This window comes from Ailuropoda melanoleuca, chromosome 1 (genome assembly GCF_002007445.2).
Source record: "Ailuropoda melanoleuca isolate Jingjing chromosome 1, ASM200744v2, whole genome shotgun sequence".
In the NCBI taxonomy this organism is placed as follows: domain Eukaryota; kingdom Metazoa; phylum Chordata; class Mammalia; order Carnivora; family Ursidae; genus Ailuropoda; species Ailuropoda melanoleuca.
This window is the reverse complement of record NC_048218.1, coordinates 88922925-88948106: the sequence shown is the minus strand read 5'-3', so window position 1 is coordinate 88948106 and position 25182 is coordinate 88922925. Positions and strand designations below refer to the sequence as shown.

At 32.8% G+C, this 25182-nt stretch overlaps 1 protein-coding gene across 3 annotated transcripts in view; it reads left to right on the top strand.

Annotated features, from left to right (window-relative positions):
- Positions 1 to 25182, top strand: part of NLGN1 (neuroligin 1) — a 641185-nt gene that overhangs the window by 187581 nt on the left and 428422 nt on the right. For 2 of the 3 annotated variants that reach the window (XM_034662719.1, XM_034662710.1), the window contains 2 exons: positions 5986 to 6045; positions 12748 to 12900. In XM_034662719.1, coding sequence (XP_034518610.1) covers positions 5986 to 6045; positions 12748 to 12900 — 213 coding nt within the window. The remainder of the gene's footprint in view (positions 1 to 5985; positions 6046 to 12747; positions 12901 to 25182) is intronic. The other variant, XM_034662726.1, reaches the window with a different exon arrangement.

The following is a 25182-nucleotide window of genomic DNA, read 5'->3' as shown; positions in this document are numbered from 1 at the left end:
TCACTTTTGTTCTAGAGAGGATTGCTTTGACTTCAAAGTATTGTAATAAAGATAATTTTATGAAAAAACAACTTGTTTTTCTTATAAATATGAATGAGCTTTTCTCAATGTACTGGATCCAAGATTTCTCTTCCTTTTTTCCTGACCTTAACATCAAATTTTCTTTTTCCCAAAAGTCATGTTTTAAGCTATGTTCTGCCTCTGAGGAACTGAGAGAGTGTGTTTTTTTGTTCACGTAGGTGTTTTCTTCTAACACAAAAATAAACACAGAGCATGTCTGCTGCTTTTATACCGTTGGAATCTGGTCCTTTCTATAGCATATGTACATTTGAACCACTAGCCTAAACAGGCAGCTCTCCTAAGAAATATTGTGCCACCAAAATTTGCAAATATACAGATTCTTTAAATTATGAGTTCTCCCAAAGTTTGTTTCCAATATCTCATTACAGCAATTTGCATTATATTTTTATTTTCTTATAATGCATATTTATGACATTGCACAAGAATGCTGTCTTTTAATTGAAAAATTTTATTTTCAGCTATAATTCTTTACATATTAATAAAATCGATGATTTAAGAAGTGTGATAATCTTTAGTTAATAAATATAGTAATATCAAATTAATGAGTATTATTCCAAATCTGTTGCTTTCACTCATTTCTGTATTCTCGAGTTGTGTATTGTAGTTATATAAAATTCACTAAATTTCAATAGGTAAAATTTACCACCTTTGCAGTGACACCAACTGTGATGATATCTGGTTTCTTTAAGTCATTGTATTTTAATGTTTATCAATTTTGAAAAAATCAAATACAGTAACATACTGCTATTTTTATTTGTAATGTACTGAATTCCAGCATTGTCTTCCATACAGAGCAGACATAATTAGATTTTTACACCCTTGATTCTAGTTTTATAAAGACTAAGAACATTCCTGAAAAGATTTAAACAGCTTCCAATTGCCCCAGAACAAGTGGCAACATCTTTATATTTCCCCATTCTATGGAAATAGCCTTAGGAATTCCATTGAGTCAGTTTACCTCAAAGTCTGGTGGGGGAAGAATTGAGCAAGGTCATTAGCCAGGGCTGTCCATGTATCACAGTGGAACTCACAGGAGCCTGGAGCTCTAAGTAATCCTCAAATTTTCAAAGACTTGCTCTCTTAAGAAGGACACCTTTCACATGGCCAGCTTTCTAAGTCAGGAGCTAATAATACCCTCAACCTGCTTGCCTTTTGCAGATATGTGTGACACAAAGTACAGATAATTTCTGCTGAATTGAACCCATAATGAAGGAATTTATAATCAGTTCTAAGGTATTTGAGACCTAAAGTATATTAGCCCTTCATCAAAGAGAATGATAAAAAGCAGCATTAATATGGGTGGATAGTAATTATTTCAGGGCCTCATAATTATTCTCCAGTTAACTACAGAGAGATGCTGATATTTTTATTCCTTTTTTAAAAAATAAAGGCACTGTGGTCAGACCCTAAAATGTAAGACTGCATCATAAGTCCTTGGTAAAGGCCAACACTTTGAACTATGCTTCTATTAATGGCATAGAAACTATTTGGGATTTAAATGAGTTCAAAGTTCATGGTTAGGAGCTCCCTTTACCTTCATGGTTAGGAATTCCCTTTACCTTCCTAGTCCTGTTGTTTCACCACTGAATCTATTTATTGCCTATAGGAGTTATAAAATATAGTAATTACTCTCACTCCCTTTCAAAATGACATGAGGTCCACTTTCTTATTAACTCTAATGAGAGTTATGTGTGCATTCCTCAAGGAGGACAGATCCTATAGTTTCAAGGTAAAATAAATCACTTCTCTGGGTTTTAGAGTTCTCATTCGCTTTATATTTTGGTGCTTTAAGATACCCATTTAAACTGCTGGTATTGAAAATGCACTGTTTGTAGTTTAAAAAAAGTGTAAGCTGTGGTTGGAATGTTATTAATGATTGCTGTGTATTTTTGTTGAAGGATAAGTGTTTTACCCTTTGGGAAAATAATGTTGATCAATTTACAGGAAATATGTGGTCTCTAAAGTGTGGTTGTCTAATTTTCATAAGAAAATTAATGACAATCACCTCTTACGATATTGTCTTTCAGTTAAAAAAACTTTAACATCAGTTATTATATCAAATTATGGCAGCTTAGAATAAACTAAAAATGAGCCAGAGTTGCTGATATTCTAGAAAGAAGGAAGCTCAAGCCAACAGGCTATTTCCTTCCAGCCTGGGAATAAGGAATCTTGAGATCATGTAGGGATCTGTTTCTGTAATCCGCAAGCATATGTTTACCCTATTTGAGGCTTCCTTAGAGAAACAGACGTTGAGTTTTTCAATTTGCAATGCTGGACCCTCTCAGATATTTGTTTCCTGTGCTTTTAGGCATATGAGTTAAAGGAATCTGGGTTTTTGTTTTCTTTTTATAACCATTTTTGCCAAAAACTATTATCAGCCCTCTTCTTCCTGGGGAACCTTAAAAAAATCAGACGTATAAACGATTCTTGATGTTAAGAAAGCCCAGTCATGCTGGAATTATGAAAATACTGCTGGAACCCATACTGTGGGAACAATTTAGTATCATACAATAATAGATTTTTTTTTAAGATTTTATTTATTTATTTGACAGATAGAGACAGCCAGCGAGCNATCAGACGTATAAACGATTCTTGATGTTAAGAAAGCCCAGTCATGCTGGAATTATGAAAATACTGCTGGAACCCATACTGTGGGAACAATTTAGTATCATACAATAGTAGATTTTTTTTTAAGATTTTATTTATTTATTTGACAGATAGAGACAGCCAGCGAGAGCGGGAACACAAGCAGGGGGAGTGGGAGAGGAAGAAGCAGGCTTCCAGCGGAGGAGCCTGACGTGGGGCTCGATCCCACAACGCCGGGATCACGCCCTGAGCCGAAGGCAGACGCTTAGCCGCTGTGCCACCCAGGCGCTTCCATACAATAATAGATTTTAGTTAGTATTCAGTAAGAGAACTTCTTTAGTTGGGAGAATTTGACTTAAACTTTTTCTAAGATAATGATGTCCCCATCTATTTATGATGCTGAATGTCTATATCTGTCTTTAACTTTTCAGATTTACTACAGTAAAAGATTTTCCATATAGTGTGTGTATGTAAACATTATCCCACATCAGTTAAGAGGCATGCAGCTTCCTGAGTAGGGAAGGTGATAATAAATACTGCAGCAAAAAAGGTGGTTCAACCATTCTATCCATGAAAAGTCATCTCATTGTATGCAGTATCATTTCCATGGCTTCCCTACTTATGCAAACCCAGAGTCAAATAGCAGCTGAGAATCATGTCCCACATGCAAACAGGTGGCAGATCATGTTTTCATAAAAATGCTCTTACTATCACATCTTAGGCAGACCGAAGAACCAGCAATTCTCTCTCTCTCTCTCTCTCTTTTTTAAGGTTTATTTATTTATTTGTGGGGGGTTGAGAGGGCAGGGAGAGGGGGAGAGAGTGTCTTAAGCGGACTCCAGGCTGAGCGGCAGAGCCTGCGGTGGGGCTGAGCCAAAACCCAGAGTCGGTTGCTTAACCAACAGCACCACCCAGGAGCCCCAAGAACCTGCAATTCTGTGTGTGTGCAAGTACGTAAAACTACTGGCTAGGTGACTGTAGAACGCAAATGATTTCCTGAAGAAGTCCTATAAATTGCTTCAGATATCCTAGGACAGAAAAGAAACACTTTATCTGAATTGTTCAAAAGAGGCCTGAACAAAGTGATGAGAGTGACTTAATTGTGACAGGTTTTACATATGTCTCCAAATGTTAGTGAACTGAGGATTCAGGAAAAAAAAAAAAAATGAACTCACGCTAGTGGTTTCTTAATAGTGCCAAGAATTAAACAAAGTAAATAATCTAACTAAAATTGGAAAGTAGTTAGTGGTTTGGGCAACAATAAATGATGACCACTGCACTTAATCTGTGTTGCCTATTAGTAAATCAAACTATAATTTCTCTATAGCATCCTTGAAAGTAGAAAAGCAAGAAATCATATTTGTTGAAGTCTTTTCATTTACTGCTTAAGGTAGTTAAAGAAAAATAAAAAGCTTGAAAACATAATTTTCTAAGCCCAATATTTTGCATGATGTTTTAAAACTAGAAATATTTCAAATATAGTTTTGGATACAGCGATTTTTGAATTTAAATAGAAACTATCTCTGTTTTTCAGAAATGTAGCAACATTGTTGCATGGACATCCAAAAACATTGAGAGTATTTTTTGCACTAAGCAGGGTTGTATTAAAGAAATGTACATTTCTGTGAACTTGCAACTGATTGTCAATTAACCTAGACTTGTTTTCATCTAGGTTTTCTCTTAATGGAGTGATTGCTTACAAGAGTGACTATAAAAGTATATCACTCAATTTTTTATGTACAGCTCCTCTGTCTATATTTGGAATGACCTTGAAACTATGACCTTACAACTGAGTAGTCAATGGGTCCCTTCAGTTACACAATTAATTTCTCCATTTCCAATCTTTTGATCTTTGCCAGTTACTACTATTTTTCAATGAAAGGCTGTTTCTCTGAGCTGATGAAACATAACTGGATTCTATCTCTTTTTTTTCCCTTCCATTTTCTGGGATGGTGTTTTTCATCCTTTGAGGGTTCTGATAATAGGTATAGTTTGAATTCCAAACATAATGCACAGTAATCGCTGAAAAGGCTCCGAAGTCTTTCTCGAAATGTTTTACAAGCCTTCCCTATGAAGTGTGCTTAGAGTTAACGCCTGCTTCTTTTCTATTTATATTATTGAAATCAATACATGACTTTCAGTCCTTTTTTTCCCCTTCCTTTTTCTATGATTGTTATTTTATGCATGACAAAATTCTCTTGCTTACTGCTGTGTTTGGCTGTCTTTTAACTTGAGTGTCCTGTGTTTGTAATGATTGCTTTTTGCATGAGGATTATGAAATGTCGTACAAATTAAATGGTTGTGGAAACGAAAAGAAATGTGGGGCTTCACTTGCTTTTTTGTGTGCTGAATATGTCAATTATGTGACACTTAAAATTACTTTCAAATGGCCTTTGACTTCCCCTTTGGTGTGCTTCTTTATTCTAGCAAATTAGTATTGTTAAGTATATTAAAACATTTATTAAACATTCACAGTGTTTTAACACAATTATTATCCTAAAACATGATTCCCTTATAAATAACTATACTAGACATGATATTGCAAGAGCGCATAATTCTGTTATATTACTAAATTGCTTATTAAATGTAAGCCCTGACTCTGTAACTAACTTAATAACCAAACACTGACTTCTACTGATAGTACCTTTGCTCTACAGAGTGATGAGATTATCTGTTTACACTTTTGTGCAGGTTGCAAATGTCTTAAATCCACAGCAAATATCTAATTAAAACACATGGGGAAATATTTGTTTAATGACAAGTAATTTTAAAAAGTCACAGTTTTGAAAAATGTATGATATAAAAATGTGTAAAATCCAAGTGTTAATGCTTTTACAAAAAATTAGGAGAAAAAAACACCCTAAAAATGTTCATATCTCTGTTTTCCCTAATGTTATTATATTGTCCCAAATTAAGGATGAGTTTGGCCTACTTTCTTTATTGTTGTCACCAATTCAAATTAGAAAAGACACTGAATAAATTAAGTTCTTTCAGCTAAAACTGTTTACTTTTTTGTATGCAGTGGATATATAAAAAAAAAATCATTTCCTTTGCTTATGACTCGAGTTTCAAGCCATAATGTATTTTTTTTATGCTGGATATATTCACAAACCAAATCTTCTATAAGATATTTTGGGGAGAGGGATTCTTTTTTTCTTAAACAAAATAGATAATCAGCTTTGACTTAACCACTTCCCCGCTCTTTTTGGAAATACCCTTGAGAATTTTAGCATTTACATTTATTTTTTTCCCCTCAGTCTTGTTTATTCTTGAATTGTCTTTTTTTTTTTCCCTCCATTTCTCCGTTCTCAATCCTAGGTCCCCTTACAAAGAAACAGACAGATGATTTAGGTGATAATGACGGTGCTGAAGATGAAGGTATTTTTTTTCCACCAAATCTATTTGCATGACAAGGGCCTCAATCACTTTTTCCACCCCTTTCTATTTTTTTACTTCTTGTCTTTTTTTGAAGAGTTGTTTTTAATTCCCGTTTTTGATGTGTTTTGTCTTCTTGCTTGTTGTTACACATAAATATACATTTTTAATTTTTAAAAAAAAAATGAACGTTAAGTTTTACATTTTGATGCCAACCATTAAAATATTTTAAAAAGAGGGGCATTTTTTTGTTGTTGTTTTCTTGAACTGACTTTTGATGTTTCATCCCATGTTTTGACTGAAATTTGTCCATATTCTTTGAACTAACAATCTCCTCCCCTGTAGTCTCTCTGTTCCCATTTTGCATGTTTTCTAATCTATGTAAATATTTTACCCAATATCAAAATGTGTTTCATTTTTATCTTTGATATTTGTTTAAAAAGAACCCCATACCCAATAAAATGAAGGACAACTAAAAGCTGATATAAAGTGTTTCTTGAGCAATATGATTTATATAACAAAAATACTGTTTTCTATTTATTTGCTTAAATATTACATAAATCAATTCAAGTGTATAGATAAGAAAGGCGTGCCACCTATTTAGATAACTGTAGTAAACACTGTGCAAATCGCTTAAGTACTCTGGGCACATATGATGGATATCCTTTCTATTCAAAGACACATAATTTCTAGACTGGCGAATGGAAGTGTTGTCATTTTCAAACTATTGCCAACTATAAGCAATAAAATATTTCCTATTTCGCTAATATCAAAATTGTTTTCTCTTTCTACCTTTCTTATGACATACAATTCTGATAGACTCTGTACATGTAAGTACTTCTGATTGATTTGACATTTCTCATTCCATTGTTTACCTTTACCTAGTGTTTGGTGGAGCATCCAGAGGGGCCCATTGGTACTTTCAGTTCACCTTGATTCCAATTAGGACTTTTTTTTTTTAATGCTACCCTAGTTATGATTCTTCGAGAAGTAACTAATGTTATCCCAGGCTTAAAAGTAAATCCCAGAGCCCTAGAAATTAAATCTCATAAAGATATCAATAATAGAGTATGAATGGTTTTCCGAAATAAAATAATCTACAAACAGTTCAGCACAAATGCTAGTTACATGAGTTACAACTATGAATGAATGAATATATCCTTACTAAACAACTTGAATTATTTTCATTGAGATATTTAGTTAATAAACTACTTCACAGTAGAAAATTAAATTATAGAAGTGAAGTATTGAAAGCTTAAAAATTATATTGTGTTTTAATATTCTATAACATTTAAGAATTATTTTGAATAAGTGAAATTTATGACTTCTGATTAAAAATACGTTTACCATGAACCCCAACAGTGAATTGAAGATTAAACACAAAGCAGTCATTAATATTTGAAATAAATCATTATAACTGTCCAAGAGTTATCATTTTGAATGCTAAGAGCTAAAAATAAACTTATAATATCAAAGAGCAAATTGTGTTTTTTATTTATTTTTTTTTTTTAAAGATTTTTTTTATTTATTTATTCAACAGAGATAGAGACAGCCAGCGAGAGAGGGAACACACGCAGGGGGAGTGGGAGAGGAAGAAGCAGGCTTAGCAGAAGAGCCTGATGTGGGGCTCGATCCCATAACGCCGGGATCACGCCCTGAGCCGAAGGCAGACGCTTAACTGCTGTGCCACCCAGGCGCCCCAAATTGTGTTTTTTAAAAACATTGTTGGAAATCAGAATTTTTCAAGCATTCAAGACATTTGTTAACTTGGTTCTCACAGCTCTAAGAAGTCTGCTTCCACATAGGGGCTTTGGGATTTGCTGAACCCTCTGAAAATCCTAAATTCCTAGACATTTATTATCTAAATAACACTTTGTATAAAGGACTTCTTAGTGTGTAGCTGTGTAAACTGTAAATTTTCTGAAAGTACTCACAAGGTTAGTATACATAATTTTCCTATTTAAAAAATACTTTGATTGCTGATTTAATGTACTTCTTTTCTTTTGATAAATCGCATCAAGTAAGACATTTACACGTTTACAAAAGATACCTCTGAGCCACCATAATGAGCTAAGCTCTGTAAATGTGAATCTATTTTACAGACCTCTTTCAAAGCACATTTAACATTTTTAAATAGCCATTAAAAATGTACTAAACCCCTGTTTAAATTGGCAGGTAGTATTCAGGTTAAGTACTAAGCCAGTCAGTCACAAGACTTATCAAATCAATAAATATTTTTAAATGCTCAGAAGTGCAGAATGTAAGAGAAATCAATTCAAGTTGAGTCTATTCCTCTGTGATGTTGTTTTGGATAATTGTTTAGACAGCAAAGACAAGAAAGATAAATTCAAATATTTTTCAGGATAAAAAAACCTTGGAAGAAAAGTCTGACCATCTTCTATTCAATTCCTTTTACAATTATTTTGTAGACATGAGTGTGAATAAAAACCAAGGCCAATTTTTATATTTAATTTGTTCCAAATTATGAATCAACATCACTAGACATAAAACAACAAATATAAACTACTTGATAAATTACTCCTTTTACTTTAGTCAAAAGTCAAGTTATTTATTCTCCTTTATTCACTGATAACCAAAATCCTTTACATGATTTCCAGGTCCCTGTCTCAGCTACTGTATTCAGAGGCTACCAGAGGCATTGACTGGGGTGTGACCCTCATTCACTTAAACTAACCCAAGGCTTCTCAGTGGAGCACTATTCATTACTTCCAATTCTCCTTTTTGTCTTTAACATTAGTTATTCTTTTGCCATCTTTAGGCCAAACACAATTGTATCACTTTTCATTTGTGTTTTATAATAACCAAAAAAACTACATATTTCATAGGCTATTTCCATAGGTTCAAAAATACTAATCTGAAGTGACAAAAATGGGTCAAAGCAACACCTTAGATTTCTACCAATTTATTTTGGGAATTCAAGAGATATTTAAATTTTTTAATTGTGCTAAGAATACCTTAATATTAATATTTCAATGTGCAGATGCGATTTTATATTCTAAATAGAGCCTTTTAAAACTGCTCTTATAGATTTATATATATATTTTTAACCAAAAATTATATTTAGCCAACACTTCTATATTCTTTTGCTGGTTTGGAATGAGGTTGGTACCTGAGGGTGGTAGAATTAGTAAAGGGGGACACAAAAATATCTTGAAATACCTTGAAATATATAGAGAAAAATTTAATTGAGGCAATACCCCACAATTTAAAAACTGTTAAATGCCCATACCTCTGAATTATGGGCAATTAAGAACTTAATGAGTTTTTTTAAGAAAAGGAAACCAGTAAGCATGTTTAAGGAGTTATGTGACAAATAATTATCCATTAGGACCATTAAAGGGATTGTGATTTCCAAACCCTGGTTGTCAAGCACAAATAAATCCCCATTAATTGCTCTAGATGTATTGATACTTGCTACACTGGCTTAAAATTTTGGTTTATCAAAAAGATAAAATAGTTACTAAAATTTGACATGGAGATATCTACTCAGATTCCAAGTCTACTTTTTTAACTTGAAAAACTTACTTTCTTACCCTAAAAAATTTAGAAGGAAAATAATCATCAGTGTAGTACTTCCCCCTTACCATCCATTCTTTTCAGGGACCTAGATGCTTGGCAAAGCCTAAAAAAATGCACGTAACAGAAAATACAAACATGCTTTATGAACATTTGCATTTTTACTGTAGCTGAACTAGTGTTTTAGTCTCTTAGAGTGGTTTTGGTTTTAGTAAAATCAGTAGCAGCTGCTTAGGCAAAGTCAGAAATGTTTGGTGAAATCCACCTTATTTAGAGAGAAAAATATGAGACAAGATTTAGAGGGATGACTTGGCTCTAACAAATTCATCATAAATTACTAAAGTACATCTAAAACTTTTGCACCAAACATAATGGTTCCTTAAAATTTTATTAAAATGATAGCATTAGCAGATGGTATTTAATAGTAGGCTATCTGATATATTAGTTTATAAAGATTTTTTTAAATCAAAGTAAATATAGATACAATTTAAACTATTTGTATTTATTATTATATTATTATATTTAAACTATTTACTATTTATATTTATATCAAAAGACCTGTATACTATGAAGAAAATAAAGTCAAGACCTCTGTGATAAAACACTATCATAGAACTCCAGTTATCCTGTAATAGAAATATGGCATCTTCCCAAACATTATTAGCAATTTCAAGGGTTGTAATATGCAAGAATTTTACTTATTTTGGTAATTAGTACCCCATATAGCATTAGCTTCAGGATTATTTCAAATAAAAAGAAATATTGTTCAGAACACAGGATTAGACTTGTATATAACTTTCTAGAGAAGAACCACTTGGTATATTAAGTTCTTAGACAAGGCTGAAATCTTTGAGAAATTTGAAAAGACAAATTGGAAATCAGAATCAGCCCAAACTATCAGTAATTCTTTCAAGTCTAATTTTCAAGGAAAAGTAAAGAGATACCACTCAAAATAGCTCCTAGGATGTATTGTCATATTTTCAGTGTTTCCTGACAATGTCCACTTCATTCTGTTATTAGGTATAAAATGTGGCAAGTCTTCTCAATGTGTGCCTGTATTGTTTTCCAGGTGAACAGAATGGTTCTACCAAGATTTCATTACTGTTCACAGTTGGTGCTTTGTAATTCTATGTAATTTTAATTAAAGAAGAATTCTGAAACAGCCTCCCTCTGTGCTACCTACAAGCATACAATTAGCAGAGTACAGTGTCTGCTGTGAACAGTCAGTTAATGATTTCAGTTTAATAATTTATTATTGCTTCTTCGGTGCCAGCCATACTAGAAAAATAAGCTAAACTGTACGTAGCAAACAGGCATTTAAAAATGGAAGATAGTTAAAAATTTCAAAAGGATTGTTTTCTCTGTGTAAGCCTAACATCTATGCAAGCCCCCAGATCTTTACAAATAAGTGAATACCATTTTCCCTCCTAAGGATTTAAAGAGAAAATAAATTTAGGTTTTCCTTCTAAATGTAGTTGTATCTAATGGATAGTTTTGATGTCAAAGTATCCTCCTCTCACCACTTAAAAATAAGACACTCTTCTCAAGTACACCATTGAAGAGGAGGGAGGGGATTATGGTAAATTTATATACTGGTATTAAGTTAAATGTAAAATAGTCTTTTAAAAAAGTCTCTAAATTCTGCAGTGAGCTGTTTCCCCAACTTGAAAATCTGGACAAGTGAGTTGAGCTGCAATTCCTGATCCTAAAGGATTTTTAATTTAAGGAAATCACTTTATTATTACAATAGAAAAATTGAAGCATTTATATTAGTCACCCTTTCACAGGAAATGTAAAGCAGCATCTAAATAATCACCAGATTTTTCAATGAGTTTGTACTATATTAGTCCATTCTGAAAGCTGAACCTCAATTGTAAAGATGTAGGAGATTTAAGTTTGATAAAAAATGTCGAAAGCAAAGGAACAAAACTATACCTTTTTTTTAAATGATTTTTTTAATATTGGCATTAACAAGAAGAAAATACACTTGATCCAATTTAGTTTCAGTTGTGGGTAGAAGACATAATGGGCTATTACAGAATAGTGATATTTGATGTATGTATGTGTGTGTTCATAAACATATACATACATATATGATATTTCAATATTCAATAGTTAAAACCATGTTTGCCAATATAAAGTTAAGCACCTATATCTCTAGGAATTAGGGCATTTTTAATACCAATTAAAATAATCTTTTGATTCCCTTATATATTATCTCTAGATCCTTATTGAAAACTACAAAATTTGGGGAAAGTATCTTAGAAAAGCAAACACAGTTGATTAAAACTCAGAACTGTAGAAATCACTTTAACATCATCCTAAAATTGGGCACTTTACAACTGGACTTAGCTGTATTCTATTTTATGTCTACATGACAAAATCGTAGAGCCAAAATGGGACTAGGAAGAGTACAATAGCTACACAAAGAGGTGAAAAATATAATTAAGCTTGTTTTCTTCTTCCAGAGGGTAGGGTTGGTGGAGTGAGCAGATAACCCCGACTTAACAAAAAAATATCATTTAAGTGACAGTACCCTACGTATAAAAACAACGAGAGTACAGATTTTACTGCCTAACCATTCATCTGCCAGTTGGTACTCGAGTAGTGAAATGGAACTTCTTGCAACCTAAAACACAGTGTTGTAATTATATTCACAAATTAGAGCCATAAATTATTCAATATAATTATGATACATTCAATAAAATCTTTATAGTAAATAAGAAATGGAGAAACTGAGTGTTTTATTCACAATAGCAGTGATAACATTGTCCTTAGCATATGGCTCATAAATTCCATATGAAGTCTATGACATTTTTAAAAAAAAATAGTTCTCTAAGACCCATTATCATTCTTTCTTTTTGTTCTACTGCCACTTCCGAAAACAATCGAAAAGCACTAAAATTCACACCCATTTTCAATTTGTCCAAGTTTTGTTGTTCAGTTTATAATTTTAAAAAAAATTTTAGCTAAAAAACAGTGAATATCTATTGCTCTTTTCACAATAGCTCATAATATGAGTTGCTGAAGAAACACTTTAACAAAACAGCAATTTAAAGACCTATATTAAAATCATGCTCTTTTGTCCCTAAAATGGAAAATGTATTCTCTGCTTTATTATGTGTGTTTTTTGAGGATAAGGACAATTGCCAACCATTTCTTTTTCAGATATTCGGGACAGTGGGGGTCCCAAACCAGTGATGGTGTATATCCATGGTGGCTCATATATGGAAGGTACTGGAAATTTATATGATGGGAGTGTCTTGGCAAGTTATGGCAATGTGATTGTCATCACAGTCAACTATCGACTTGGGGTACTTGGTAAGAAGTCTCTTCTTCCTTTTTCACCATTAATTCATGAAGTATGTGATAGTTCTGTTTTGATTTGTTTTGTTTTGCTTTGCTTTGTTTCATTCATTGTTCTATGCTTGTTGACGTTCTTTGAACCAAAATTTTAGATATCTTCAATGAATTCTATAAGTGTGTTCATAAATTACTTGATGGAAGACAGCTAGGGTTGATTTTAAAATTTGGAAGTAAAAGGTAGTGAAATTATTCACATTGTTGAGTAATGTTTCTCCTGGTTTCACTTTATAGCACTGTGAAAGGCAACAATGCCAGGGCCTTTCTAAAGAAGAATTAGTCCCTGGACAAATTTTTCCTTCCACTCTTTTTTACAATGCCATAAAATTGCCTGAAACTTGACATGAGTTTAGAAACAAGTTAATAAGTCTTTTTGAGAACACGTGTGTGGACTGGCTTTGGGGAATGATTGTCATTGTGGTATAGGTTTGGGTTTTCAAAAAATTTGTCAGATACTGTTTAGAAATATTTGTCTAACTGTATTTACATTGAGTTATTTGATTTGGAAAACATGTTGATTTTATACAGTGATAAAGAGTTCAAGTCAATAATGTATATACATGTAAAACAAAATCAAACTGGAGATCCTTGGTTTTGAAGAAAATTATAGGGAAATATTATTTGCAAAATAACTGATCAAGTACTCTGAAATAGGGATATTGTTTTATGTAATAACCCATTATTAAAAGATAAACTTGATATTTTACCTGTATAGTTTATTTTTTAGTAGTGTCACAATTTTGGGAGTAAAATTACTTTATCATTTACTAAAACACCTTTTTATGGTATTTTACTTAAGAGTATTTGCTAAAAGAGTACAATTTATCACAAAAGATTTCATCTTTTTAATCTTAATTGTGCCCAAAGTCTCATCACATACTATACACTTTTTAAAGGCATACAATTTATGCTGTTATTTGCAACAAAAAGGCTCCTCACACTTTCATTCTCTAAAAGATTTTGAAAAAGGAATTTAAGTTATGTTTCCCTTTATAAGAATTGTTCATATCATATATTTTGGTCATTGAGAATCAGTTTTTTTTTCCTCTTCAGTGTTAGTTACTTCTATGTAATTATAAGCCTATGTTCATGTCAATCTCAAAATATAAAAAAATAAATAACTTTTGTCAATCAGGTTTATATGTCGTGGGGAAGGAGATATTTTAGCAATGCAAAGCAAAATCTTGATATTTTTCTACTATGTTATTTTGAATTCGAAGTATGATGGACAATAGATATACCATGGCAAATGTAGTGTAAAATATTTCTGTAACATTTTTCAAGTACACATTAGTTCCACATAGTGTCTAATTAAGCATTGCTTCAGATGTTCTTATAATTTTAGTGAGCAGCAATGAATGTTTTCCCACCAATGAAAACTGTATATTGGAAAGGTGTATAAAGAGATGTTCATAATCATCTTCTTAATTTTAAATATTAAAATTAAATATTTTAAATATTTTTAAATATTTTAAATATTTTAATACACTTAATTTTAATTATAGTATTATTTATAGCTTAGTCACTTTTATTATTATTCTCATATTTTTCTGAATTTTCAAGTTAAAAATCCTGAAGCAGTGACCAGTTTGCCAATTGAAAATTTAAAATTAAATGCCACATTCTGACAGCAGTGTTTTCAAGGACTTGACCTTCCACTTAATCATGTGTATTTATTTTATTTAAAAAAAAATCTTTTAGCCATACCTTATGTTGCCTTACTCTGTTATTAGTTGCACTCACATAAAGTAAAATTCCATAAAGCGAACTGTTAATATTAATAAAGCTTTGCCCATTTTTTTATGTATAACTGACAAGTACCTGACTTTGATCCAATTTGAATCCTACATTCATGTTCATATCCTATCTCTAAATACCAGGCTCTGAATGATCGAATTGGAGGACAATAGACTAACTAAAAAATGAAGAAATCAGTCAGTTGCTTGGTCTGTATAATGGCAAGCAGAGTTGGTGTTGATGATGGATGATTTTCTCAGTGATAGCTAAATATTTGTTCTGCTCCACTGAGGTTTAGGATTTAACTTTTAGTTGGCTCCTTTGTTGCTCTTGAACACATCATATACTGATAATCAGCATTAAGAATCAGGTGTCTTTTCTAGACCTATCAGTATGATAAAATACAAAACTCTGTTAGTGAACATTTTTAGGTGCGTCTTGGAGCAGGTGTATGTATCCTGGTCACTTTGTTCCTAATATGTGTACTGGGCCTTGCGAAAATATATTTAAGTGAATTAATTCATGAGAAATAAATTATTAAAACATTTGTTTCAGCACACTTTGCGTGTGTGGTATACCACAACCAGATCCACAGCTCATTTGACAACAATAAGCGTCTACAGCAATAAAGACTATAGGGTTTTCATTGCTGTTAATAATTTGTCTAACAGTAACAAGGTAAGCCAAGTTTTCTTGGGTATGGGATCCAAAAGTATTGCTGTTTAGTTTTCATTTGGGAGTGTTGGAAATAAGTAGAAAATAAGATTTGGTCCCACATCAGAGGAAATCCTGAGCTGTGTTTTGATTTGGATGCTTTGGTGTAAAGGATATGAATTTGGGGGTTCAATGTACAGTTTGGCTAATTACAAGACTATTGCTCTCTGAAGATTGGCAGAAAAAAATCAAAATGTCTGAAACAGGTAATGTAATTAGTGTTGATTTGCATTTGCCATCCCAGAGGAGAAATATTACAGGTTTTATTTGTTTGTTTGTTTTAGCAATAAGTAAAAATGTGATAATGTTTTAGTAATAAAATTCATACAGCTATCTAGAGGCAAGATTCCAATTTAAAGCATTCCATGTTGAAAAAAAGATTTTGTTCACTGCAAAGTAGAAGTGGCATAGAAGAAAAACTATCTCCTATTATAGCATTGCTGTGATGAACCTAGGAACAGGTGGGAGTTAGTTTGTCAACTGAGACCTTTTGTGGTTTCCTTTGGAGTGGTAACATAGACTATCACTCCTATAGTATTAGAAATGCTTTTAGTGATCATAAGAAAAGCTGCTAATAAGGTTGAAAAAAGGGAAGGGGGTACAGGGCTCTGCCTGCTAATCTCACTTCCCCTGTTTTGTCTGAGAGGTCTCTGTATCTCATTTAGTCTCACCCATCCAGGGAACATTTAGACTTTCTTTCACTCTGGTTGTATACATTCTTTTTTCTCAGCCAGTTTTAACTCGTCATCCTCTGTGATTTAGCACATTGTTGCATAGTTCTTTAAAATACATTAAAAATTACTTAACAGAATTATTTTTAATATAACAGTACATAGTTAATAAAACTATCATAATGGAAATTTAGGGAGAAATGTTTTGATTATATGTCCTCAAAGGAGGGAAATAATGTTGAATATTATGATTGTAAGTGGAGTAAATGTATGTGCTTATGGACAATAACTGGAAGGAAATAAATCAATTGCTCACTATTAGGATGGGATATTGTGCAATTAACACTTTCGAAAATAGAAACTATCCAAACAATATGTTTTCAAATTTCAAAAATGAAAAAAATAGGTGAACTAATTTTGTGTTAAGAATGTGTCTCAATGCCTCTTTAAATTTATTCTAAATTTAATAGTTATTTTTAGAGAAAATGAAAAAGTTTTATACAACTGTTAGGATCTAATCTATTCAAACAAGACTTTTATCAGATGGAAATTTAACATTACTTTTATCTTGATATGGATATTTTAGAGGCAATTATGTGTTCATAATTTTAACCCATGTGATTTTGCAAATTTTAGGAGTCTAATGTTGTACTTAGTAATCTAATGGCTATACCACCCCACTCTGGAAAAAAAAAATTGAAGTGTATCTACTTGTATTTGAAGAATTACACTTAGCTTACTTTATAATGCCATATAGGGCTAAATCATTTAAAACAAGCTTTTTCCTTTTTTCGTATATGAATCTGAGCAGTTCAGCAGCAAGGAGATTTGGTAAAGTCTAGGTAATGCCTATGATTTAAAAAGAAAAGCATATTAATTTCTGAAGTGGCACAATGTTTTGTCATTATTCTTGGTATTTGCCATGTCTTTTTTTCTTTTTTTTTGCACTGTTTTAATTTGTGTTTGGCTCTAAATCCTAAAACAGACAAATAAAAATCTTTAAATGTGACCATCTATTTGAATGTAGTATGTAATAAGATATTAAATTTTATACGATGATCCAAATTTTTTTGGGGTAGTAGAAGATGGAGTCAGGCTATCCTTGAAGAGTCAAAAATGTCTTCATGGAATTGGTTTTATTTGAGCAAGATCATGAAAAGTAGTTTTCTCTGGGATTAACCGAAGGGAAGAGAGAAGCACTTTCTTTCAGTTTCTCTTTATTTATTCATACTCTTTCTACTTCAAAAAAGTGGAGATAATTTGTGACAAAAGCACACATATAAATAGATTTCATAAAGGAATACATATACTGTAGAGAAAAGATACAGAAACTTAGGCCATGAAAATGTATTGGAATCAAATACAAATATATATCTCAATTTCCTAGAAGAAAGGTAGAAAGGGTAATGAATTAATTTCATAATTGTTGCATATTAATCAGTAAAAAAATACTCAGCTTTTTCTCACAGTATACTCTAGCAAAATTTATCATATGTCTTGTTTTTATTTGGAACAATGAACAATATTGAAACCATGTGATAGTTTTGATGTCATTAGAAGATGCAGATATATTCTCAGTATATAATTACTTATATTAACACTCTGTAAAAGCCAAGGACATAATAATAAACGCCCACAATTTCTATAGTGTCATTTCAAAAGACCTAACCAAGTGCAATTCAAGGAAGATAATTGGTGATTTCACTTATAATAGGATAGAGCTAAAAACCAGTTGAGAGCAAGGGATAGCTAACATGGTCCATAGATTTATTTTCTCAAATATCTTATATCAACGGGGTTTTAATAAGGGATGGATGGTAATCAATTTTAGATTGAGTGCTAAAATGAGCTACTGGAGTAGAGATACCATTTATCATTTGGATTAAAGAAACTTAAGACAGATAATCTTACAGGGCAAAGTAGACTATTTGTTCACTATTTTTATTCTACCTGCTTCCATCAAAATGATTTCAGGTGGTTTGCAATAAAAGCAATTATTTAGTTATGCCAACAACGTAGAAATAACCTGAAAGCAAGCATGTCAATTAATGTAGGTGTTAATTAAAAGAAGTTCATTTTTTTTAAAAAAAATGTGTTTTTGGTACAGTCATGTAGGGTCATTCATTAATTCATTCATTCCACAAAAACTGAGAATATTATGTATCAAGCATCCTACTAGTTATTAAGGATAATGTGAAAAAATGTGATAGGCATGATCCCTGCTATCCAGTAGATTATTAGCCATAGAGAAGACAGAAATTAAATTAATAATTGTACAAATGATATCTTTTACATAGATAACAATTTAGTGCAAAGTCAGCTTTCTTTACAGTTACCTGGATGAAATGATGAGTGCTAATCTATTCCAGACACTCAGAAAAGTTTTCTCAAAGGAAAGGACATTCACGTTTTGATTTCTTATATTCTACTGAGAAAGCCCTTGTCAAGATTCCCAAGGACCTGTTCTTATCTTACTTGATCTCTCCATAGCATAGGAGATGGTTAACTGGTTCCTTCTTAGCGTGCTTCTTTCTTGGCATCATCCCAGGATTACGTCCTACCTCACTCTCTGCTCCTCAGCCTCCTTCCCTGGTTCTTCCTCTCCTACCCTGATCTCTCTATGTTGAAATGCCATTAAGAAGAATTTCTGGCTCCCTTCCTTTCCTCTTCTCAATGTCTCCCTAGGGGACTTCATGCATGGCTCTAAATCTCTAAATACCATCTCTGTGTAAGTGACTTCCAAAACTGTATCTTCAGGACTGCCTATTCCTCAAAACTTCAGACTTATATACTTCTTTTTTTAAATAAATACCTATAATCCATTCTCCATACAGCAAAATCAGATTATCTTTTTACAATATAAATTATACCAGCTCACTTTTCTGCTCACCACCCTCCAGTGGCTTTCCATTATTCACTTAGAAAAAAATCCAAACTCCTTCCCTGACCTATCTAACAAAACCTTTCATAAATCTGTATCATGTATCTATATCTCTTCGTGTCTATACCTCTTGTACCTGTATCTTCGTTAATCTCAAAATGCTCTTCCTCTCAGTTCTAGCCATCTGTTGTTCTTTATACACAGCAAACTCATTCTTATTTAGATATTTTATACTTGCTCTTCCCTCTGCCTGCCCCAGAGCTGTGTGGGACCATTCCTGCTCTTCTGATCTTGGTTTGAATGTCTTTTCTCAGAGCAACCATCCACGTTCAGCCAATCTAACAAGAGTCACCATGTCACAAGTCATGCACTTTTTAAAATTCTTTTCATTACATTGATCATACCTGATTATTTCCTATTTATATTTGGATTGTTTGATTTATTATTGTCTAGCTCTCCGAAGTCTAAAATAGTCCCTGACACATGAGATTTGCTCAGAAAATATTTGTTGAATGAATTTAATGTGAATCCAAAGAGTCAAGAGGTATTAATCCAATGTGGTCGTTGAGTGGAGGGTGAGGCTGAGTTTCAGGCAGAGAGGAAAATCTGGGTGAAAGCCAGAGGAAGAGAGAAGTTTGGTGTGTTAAAGGGGCTGAGCAAGCCCAGCTGGATGCTTGGACTAAAGGATAGGTGATGTCAGATAAGGTTGAAAACAGGCAGCAGGCTGTGCCGCATCTCCTTAAAGTTGTAGGACTTCTGAGAACACTGAGAAACAATGATAGGACATTGAGCGGATAAGCGACATGATTAGATTTGCATTTCAAAAAGTGTGTTGAGCAGGCCTAGACCTTGATCAAAGTTGACAATCTGCTATCGATACAAAAAACATGGCTTGTGCCTCATTAAAGTGAGATGCTTGGTAAAGTCAGTGAGTAAGGCAGAGATTTTGCTCACAGAAGGTTGAGGAACCAGCTGAGTCTTGGCTGACTAAGGTGAATATGGGAATCTGTCTTTTATACAAAAAGCAACATAGAGATTTTGCCAATAATGGGATGAATGATAATGGAGTGAATCAAACTAGCATTTTGCATTTTTACCACAGCTGCTTATTTAAATGACTTATTTTGCTTCTAATTATCTTACATCTTTAATAATGGACTGAATCAAACCAGTATTATGGAGAGCTCTTTTGAATTCCTGTTTGGAAGGAGTGTGAATCAATATGCTCTGTTTTATTCCAGAGACTGGCCAATATAAGAGACTCTAATAAATTACTGTATTATGATGTCTCCTTATTTGTCTTCCATGTTATTAATATGGACTTATTTAAGCTCTTAGTTGTCCTAAAAAGTTTTGTTTTGTTTTTTATTAGTTCTGGGAGGAAATTGGGAGTATGTGGTTTATGGTTTTCTTGAGGCATTAAGATCAGTCATTTGGAATAAGACCTCAGAACACAGAATAAAAATTTCCCTCATTCCTAGTCAAGGTGTTCTTCTGGATCCAGAATTGAACTATTTTCCAGCACTCAAAAGACTGCAACTAATAAACCATAAACAAAAAGATATTCAGTTTCCTTTTCAGAGCAAAAATCATCATCTGAACTCGGTCATTCATTTATTCTTCATGAATTCACAGGCATTTGGTAAGTGCCCAGTACAGGTTCCCAGGAGTTTGCTGGACTGCGGTGGAGTGGGGGTGGGGATATGGGTTCACAATGTAAAAAAAAAAAAAGAGAGAGAGAGAGAATCAGACTCAATCCTTCCTCTCTGGATTCCACGGTACGTAAGGAAGATTGACATTAAACAAATCAACAAAACTATTAGTACAAATTTTGATAAGATGTGTTTCTAAAAAGATCAGGGTGTTAAGAAAAAGAATATTTGTGGAGATGAAATGTAGAATGAAGTACCTCTCAGGCTAGCATAGTTGTGCTTTTTTTCTTTGTTTTTTCCCCTATGCATTTACAAAGTTAAATATTAAAAGACAGATAAAATATTTTGAAATAGTTTTAAAAGATGCAAGTTTAGAAGCCAAATAAGCCATTTAAACAAGCAGCTGTGGTAAAAATTGCAATAATCCAAACAAACAGACCACCCACAAACAACTAGGCACAATTCTCTATTTGAATTTAATGAGCAAAACTGGTTTGTAAAATACACATGCACAGGGAAAGGATCCCAGAGGAGTGACTAGCCCTTCACTATTGGATCTATCGAATGAGAATGTAACTATGGGACTTTCCAGAGACAATTGAAGGTTTTCTCCCTAACCTGCCCTATGTTGCCTAGAAAAGCCATGCAATGTAATAAGTTAGTAGCATAACTGATTTTTTTTAAATGGAGATACAAGTGTCTTCTTCACCCAGTGTCAGGTTTTTTCCAGTGTGCTCCAAACCAAGTGAATGCTTAGATTTTGCTTTTCAGTTTAGTTTGCTTTCAAATAATCCTTTCCTCCCTCTGGTGATCCCTCAATAAGAAATAAGAGCTGTACTCCCCCCACCTTCCCATGACCTAGTGCCATGATTCTTGATATTCCATTGACTTTCACTACTTTGCCTTAAAAAATATACTGCAATTTCATTTGCCAGGACACCTTGTAATGTCTTTCTCTTTCTAGAGTTCTTCCTTGAATAATGTACTCCCATAAACATTTGAATATTGTTCCTTTTTCCTTTGTCTTTCTATTTTTAATTGACATGGTTCAATTTTTTAAAAAAATCTCTTATGACCCCTGAACCTCTAGACCCAAACTTACATGCCAAAATATCTTTAAAATACCTTAAAAAGATAACAGCATACCAGTTTTCTTTAGGTTTTCTCTGCTCTGTATCTCTAAATATTTCTCACCAACTCTGGGACCCATTCCAGATTTTTCCTGCCATTTTAGGCCTGCTGAGGTATGTTGCTTCTCTTCTTAGCAAACTATATCTTCTATTAGCTTCTGGAAAGTCCCTTATAATCAAGCCAGGCTAGCTTCCTCACTGCCTACCAGCATCATTCCCAACTGCTTACTTGCCAAATATGTCCACTTTGCCCCATCTACATAGCCCAGCTATCACCCTACCTTCTACAAAATTACCTCAGGCCAGATTGATCTATCTCTTCCATCTACCTCTGTATGGCTACCTCCATACCCTTCACTTTGGCATGCATAAACCAACTCCACTTGTTATTTTGTGTGTATTGACTGCTTAATATTGTAGATGCCTTGCCACCCAAACTAGAAAATAAATACAAATCTGGTTTTCCAATTTCCTCGACTGGTAGAGTGCTCTGCATACCTAATTCAAAAGTCATCAATAAGCATGCAAGTTAATTCACTTTGTCCTATTCTTAACCTATGCGTGTCCTAGTATAGAGAGTAGATAGAAAGAGTGACTGATAGTGGAGAATGTGGGTAGTAAAGAGTACTAACCACGTGCATGCCAGGTCTCATGTCTAGTCCCACATAAATGAGGTAAGGTCTTGTTGATGGGAGCAATACTTTGCCCCCAGTAGCAGTGGCACAAAAAGCCCTCCATCCTCTGGAGAAACGCCTTGGGTACTGGAGCCGTAATGCATGACAACAGTAATTTATTTTCAACTAGCAGTGATTTCTGAATTTATCATACCTTAATGATTTGCAGTATTCTGTTTCCTGTGTAGCATATGATGAGTGGAAAGACTGGTGCTCATAAGCATTAGATAAACATGAAAATAGTGATGAAAGACAAGTCTTTGAATTAAAATACATACAATATTAAAGAAAGGATAACCATTGACTTTATGTATGGAATGGGCTGTGAAATCTGTTTTTAAACTCAGTTTAAGGTTGTTCTTTCGTAAAGTCAAGGGAAAAACAATTTTGTGGTTTCTTTAATTTTGCCTTTTGAGACTTCACCTGTTTTGAATTTAATTACAGGTGCTCAATTATTGCCACAAACAGAGGTTGAGTGAGAGATCTTAAACTGGCTATTGATGACTCACATATTCCACCCATTTTATCTAACAGAACAACTAGGACTATAGATTTATTTTTTTTTCTTAGAAAAAATTCCAAATACAAGACAAGTTGTATTTCTCAACTGATTTATGTATCGACAAAGTCATCATTTAGAAACTTCTCTGAAGAGCTGAGGCATATTCTTGAGAAGAGACATATCCAAGAGAAATATTAATTTCTGTCTTGGTATTTACCAGCTTCTTGCATTTGAGCTTTGCAAAGCAGTACCTTTTCTAGAAGACTCAGTTCTCTTAAGAGACTATGTAACATACTCAAACAGAAGTAATTTATTAAAGATTTGTGTTAAGATCGTTATAATTTGCAGCTTTTTTCTTGCAGAAAAGAATATGTAATGATTTTGTGATTTAATTATGCTAGAATTAATTTTTTTGTCTTTGAATGAAAATCAGCTTTAAGAAATATGCATTATTCCTTTTAACATAAATAAAAAGATTGTGTTTTCCCTTGAAATATACCGTAGTTGAATCTGTTTAATCAGTAAGAAATACGTTTTTCAGAGTGTATTTTTGACCCTTCTATTTTAAAGCCAGTCTGTAATATTTACCAAAGCAGCAGTTTATAGTCTACAGTTCATATTTGGGTTTATTTTCTAGAAGATGTTTAGAGGGACCATATCAGGCATGTGTAACTCTGCCCCATTCCAGACTATTCTGCATTCAAATGAGTACTATCCACATATTCTCTCAATAATATTTTGTCGCAATTTATATAACTGTGGTATTTAGAAAGGTAATTAACTACATATTTAATAAACTTACATATTTTACCCTTCCATTTTCTAGAAAGTATTTGTGACAGATTATGAGAGTATATACAATAAAATTACAGTCAGATATAAACAATGCCTCAAGTCTAGAGAAAAGACAAGACCTGGCAAAGACAAAAAACATAATCTCAAAACATTTCTAGAGTTGATGATTTGCACTCTGATCTGGAAACTCTACAAACAGTTATTTATTTCTTATTATCAGAAGGGATGTAAAACAAGGCAATTCTTCAGAGAAATCAAAGGTATTCTAAGCATTAATTTTTTCAAAAGAAATTTCTCATGTGGGATTTCATGTTAGGGGACAATTATAAAAATAGAATTCTATGATGAAATGCTTAAAAGTTAGCAGCCAAAATCCTGTTGTTTAAGCTTAGTCGTGCATCATACTTAAGTGTGCTCTATTTAACCTGAATCACCTTGCCTACGGGTTACTTCTTCTCTGCTTGTTGCTGGAGTCCAGCAAGAGGGATCTTTCAGATACAGAACAGGTGGGGGTAGGGGAGATTGAAAATAAAGACTGTACAGAGATGGATTCCCATGCTATGTGTGTAGTATATTGGTAAGTTTTCTAATTGGATATTTGTTTTGTATGAGAAAACTACCAATTATTTTACTTTGTTAACCCATTAGTAGGGGAAGACTGAGTCAATGGGTTTTCATAAAGAAAAGCTTTTCTGTGGCTGGCTCAGATCATCTGCTATTTGCTATATTCTTCTTCTTTTCTCTTTCCTGTCCTTTGTTTTTTGGTCCAGTTTTTACATAGATGCAAAAAATCTGCTATTTTTTTGAAATAGAATTAAAATTAGGTATTACAATGTAATATCATGGGAGTTAACTCTATATGTCAGTAGTTGCAGTAAATTCAATAAATCCCAATAAAAAGAATCTTCACCTTATGTTAAATTTGTGAGTATATGCATACCTTTTATAGGTTAAAAATTGATTATTCTAGTCTTGAGTCTTACAAGACCTCATCTTTATTCCTTTTAGAAACCTCCCTATTCACTACTTTGATTCTGGACCAGATGTCCAATTGAAATATAATGCAGTCATATATGTAATTTTAAATTTTATAGTGGCCACATTAAAGAAAAGTAAAAAGAAAGACAAAATTAATTTTTAAAAAAATTATTTCATTTAGCCTAATATTCTATTCAACCAAAGTATCATCAATTTTAGATGGAATCAACATAAAATTATTAATGGAACATTATACATTTTTCACTCATTAAAGTACTTTTATACTTATATAACATCTCAATTCAGATGTTACATTTCCAACAGAATAAAGTGGTCCTGCAAAAATAATATAGTTGTATCAGAAAATAATGCTTGACACTGATTTACTTTAAAATTTTAAGTCAACTAAAATTAAATAAAATAAAAAATATAGTTCTTCCATAATACAGGTCACATTTCAAGTACTCAGTAGTCTAATGTGGAAAGTGACTACTTACTGGACAGTG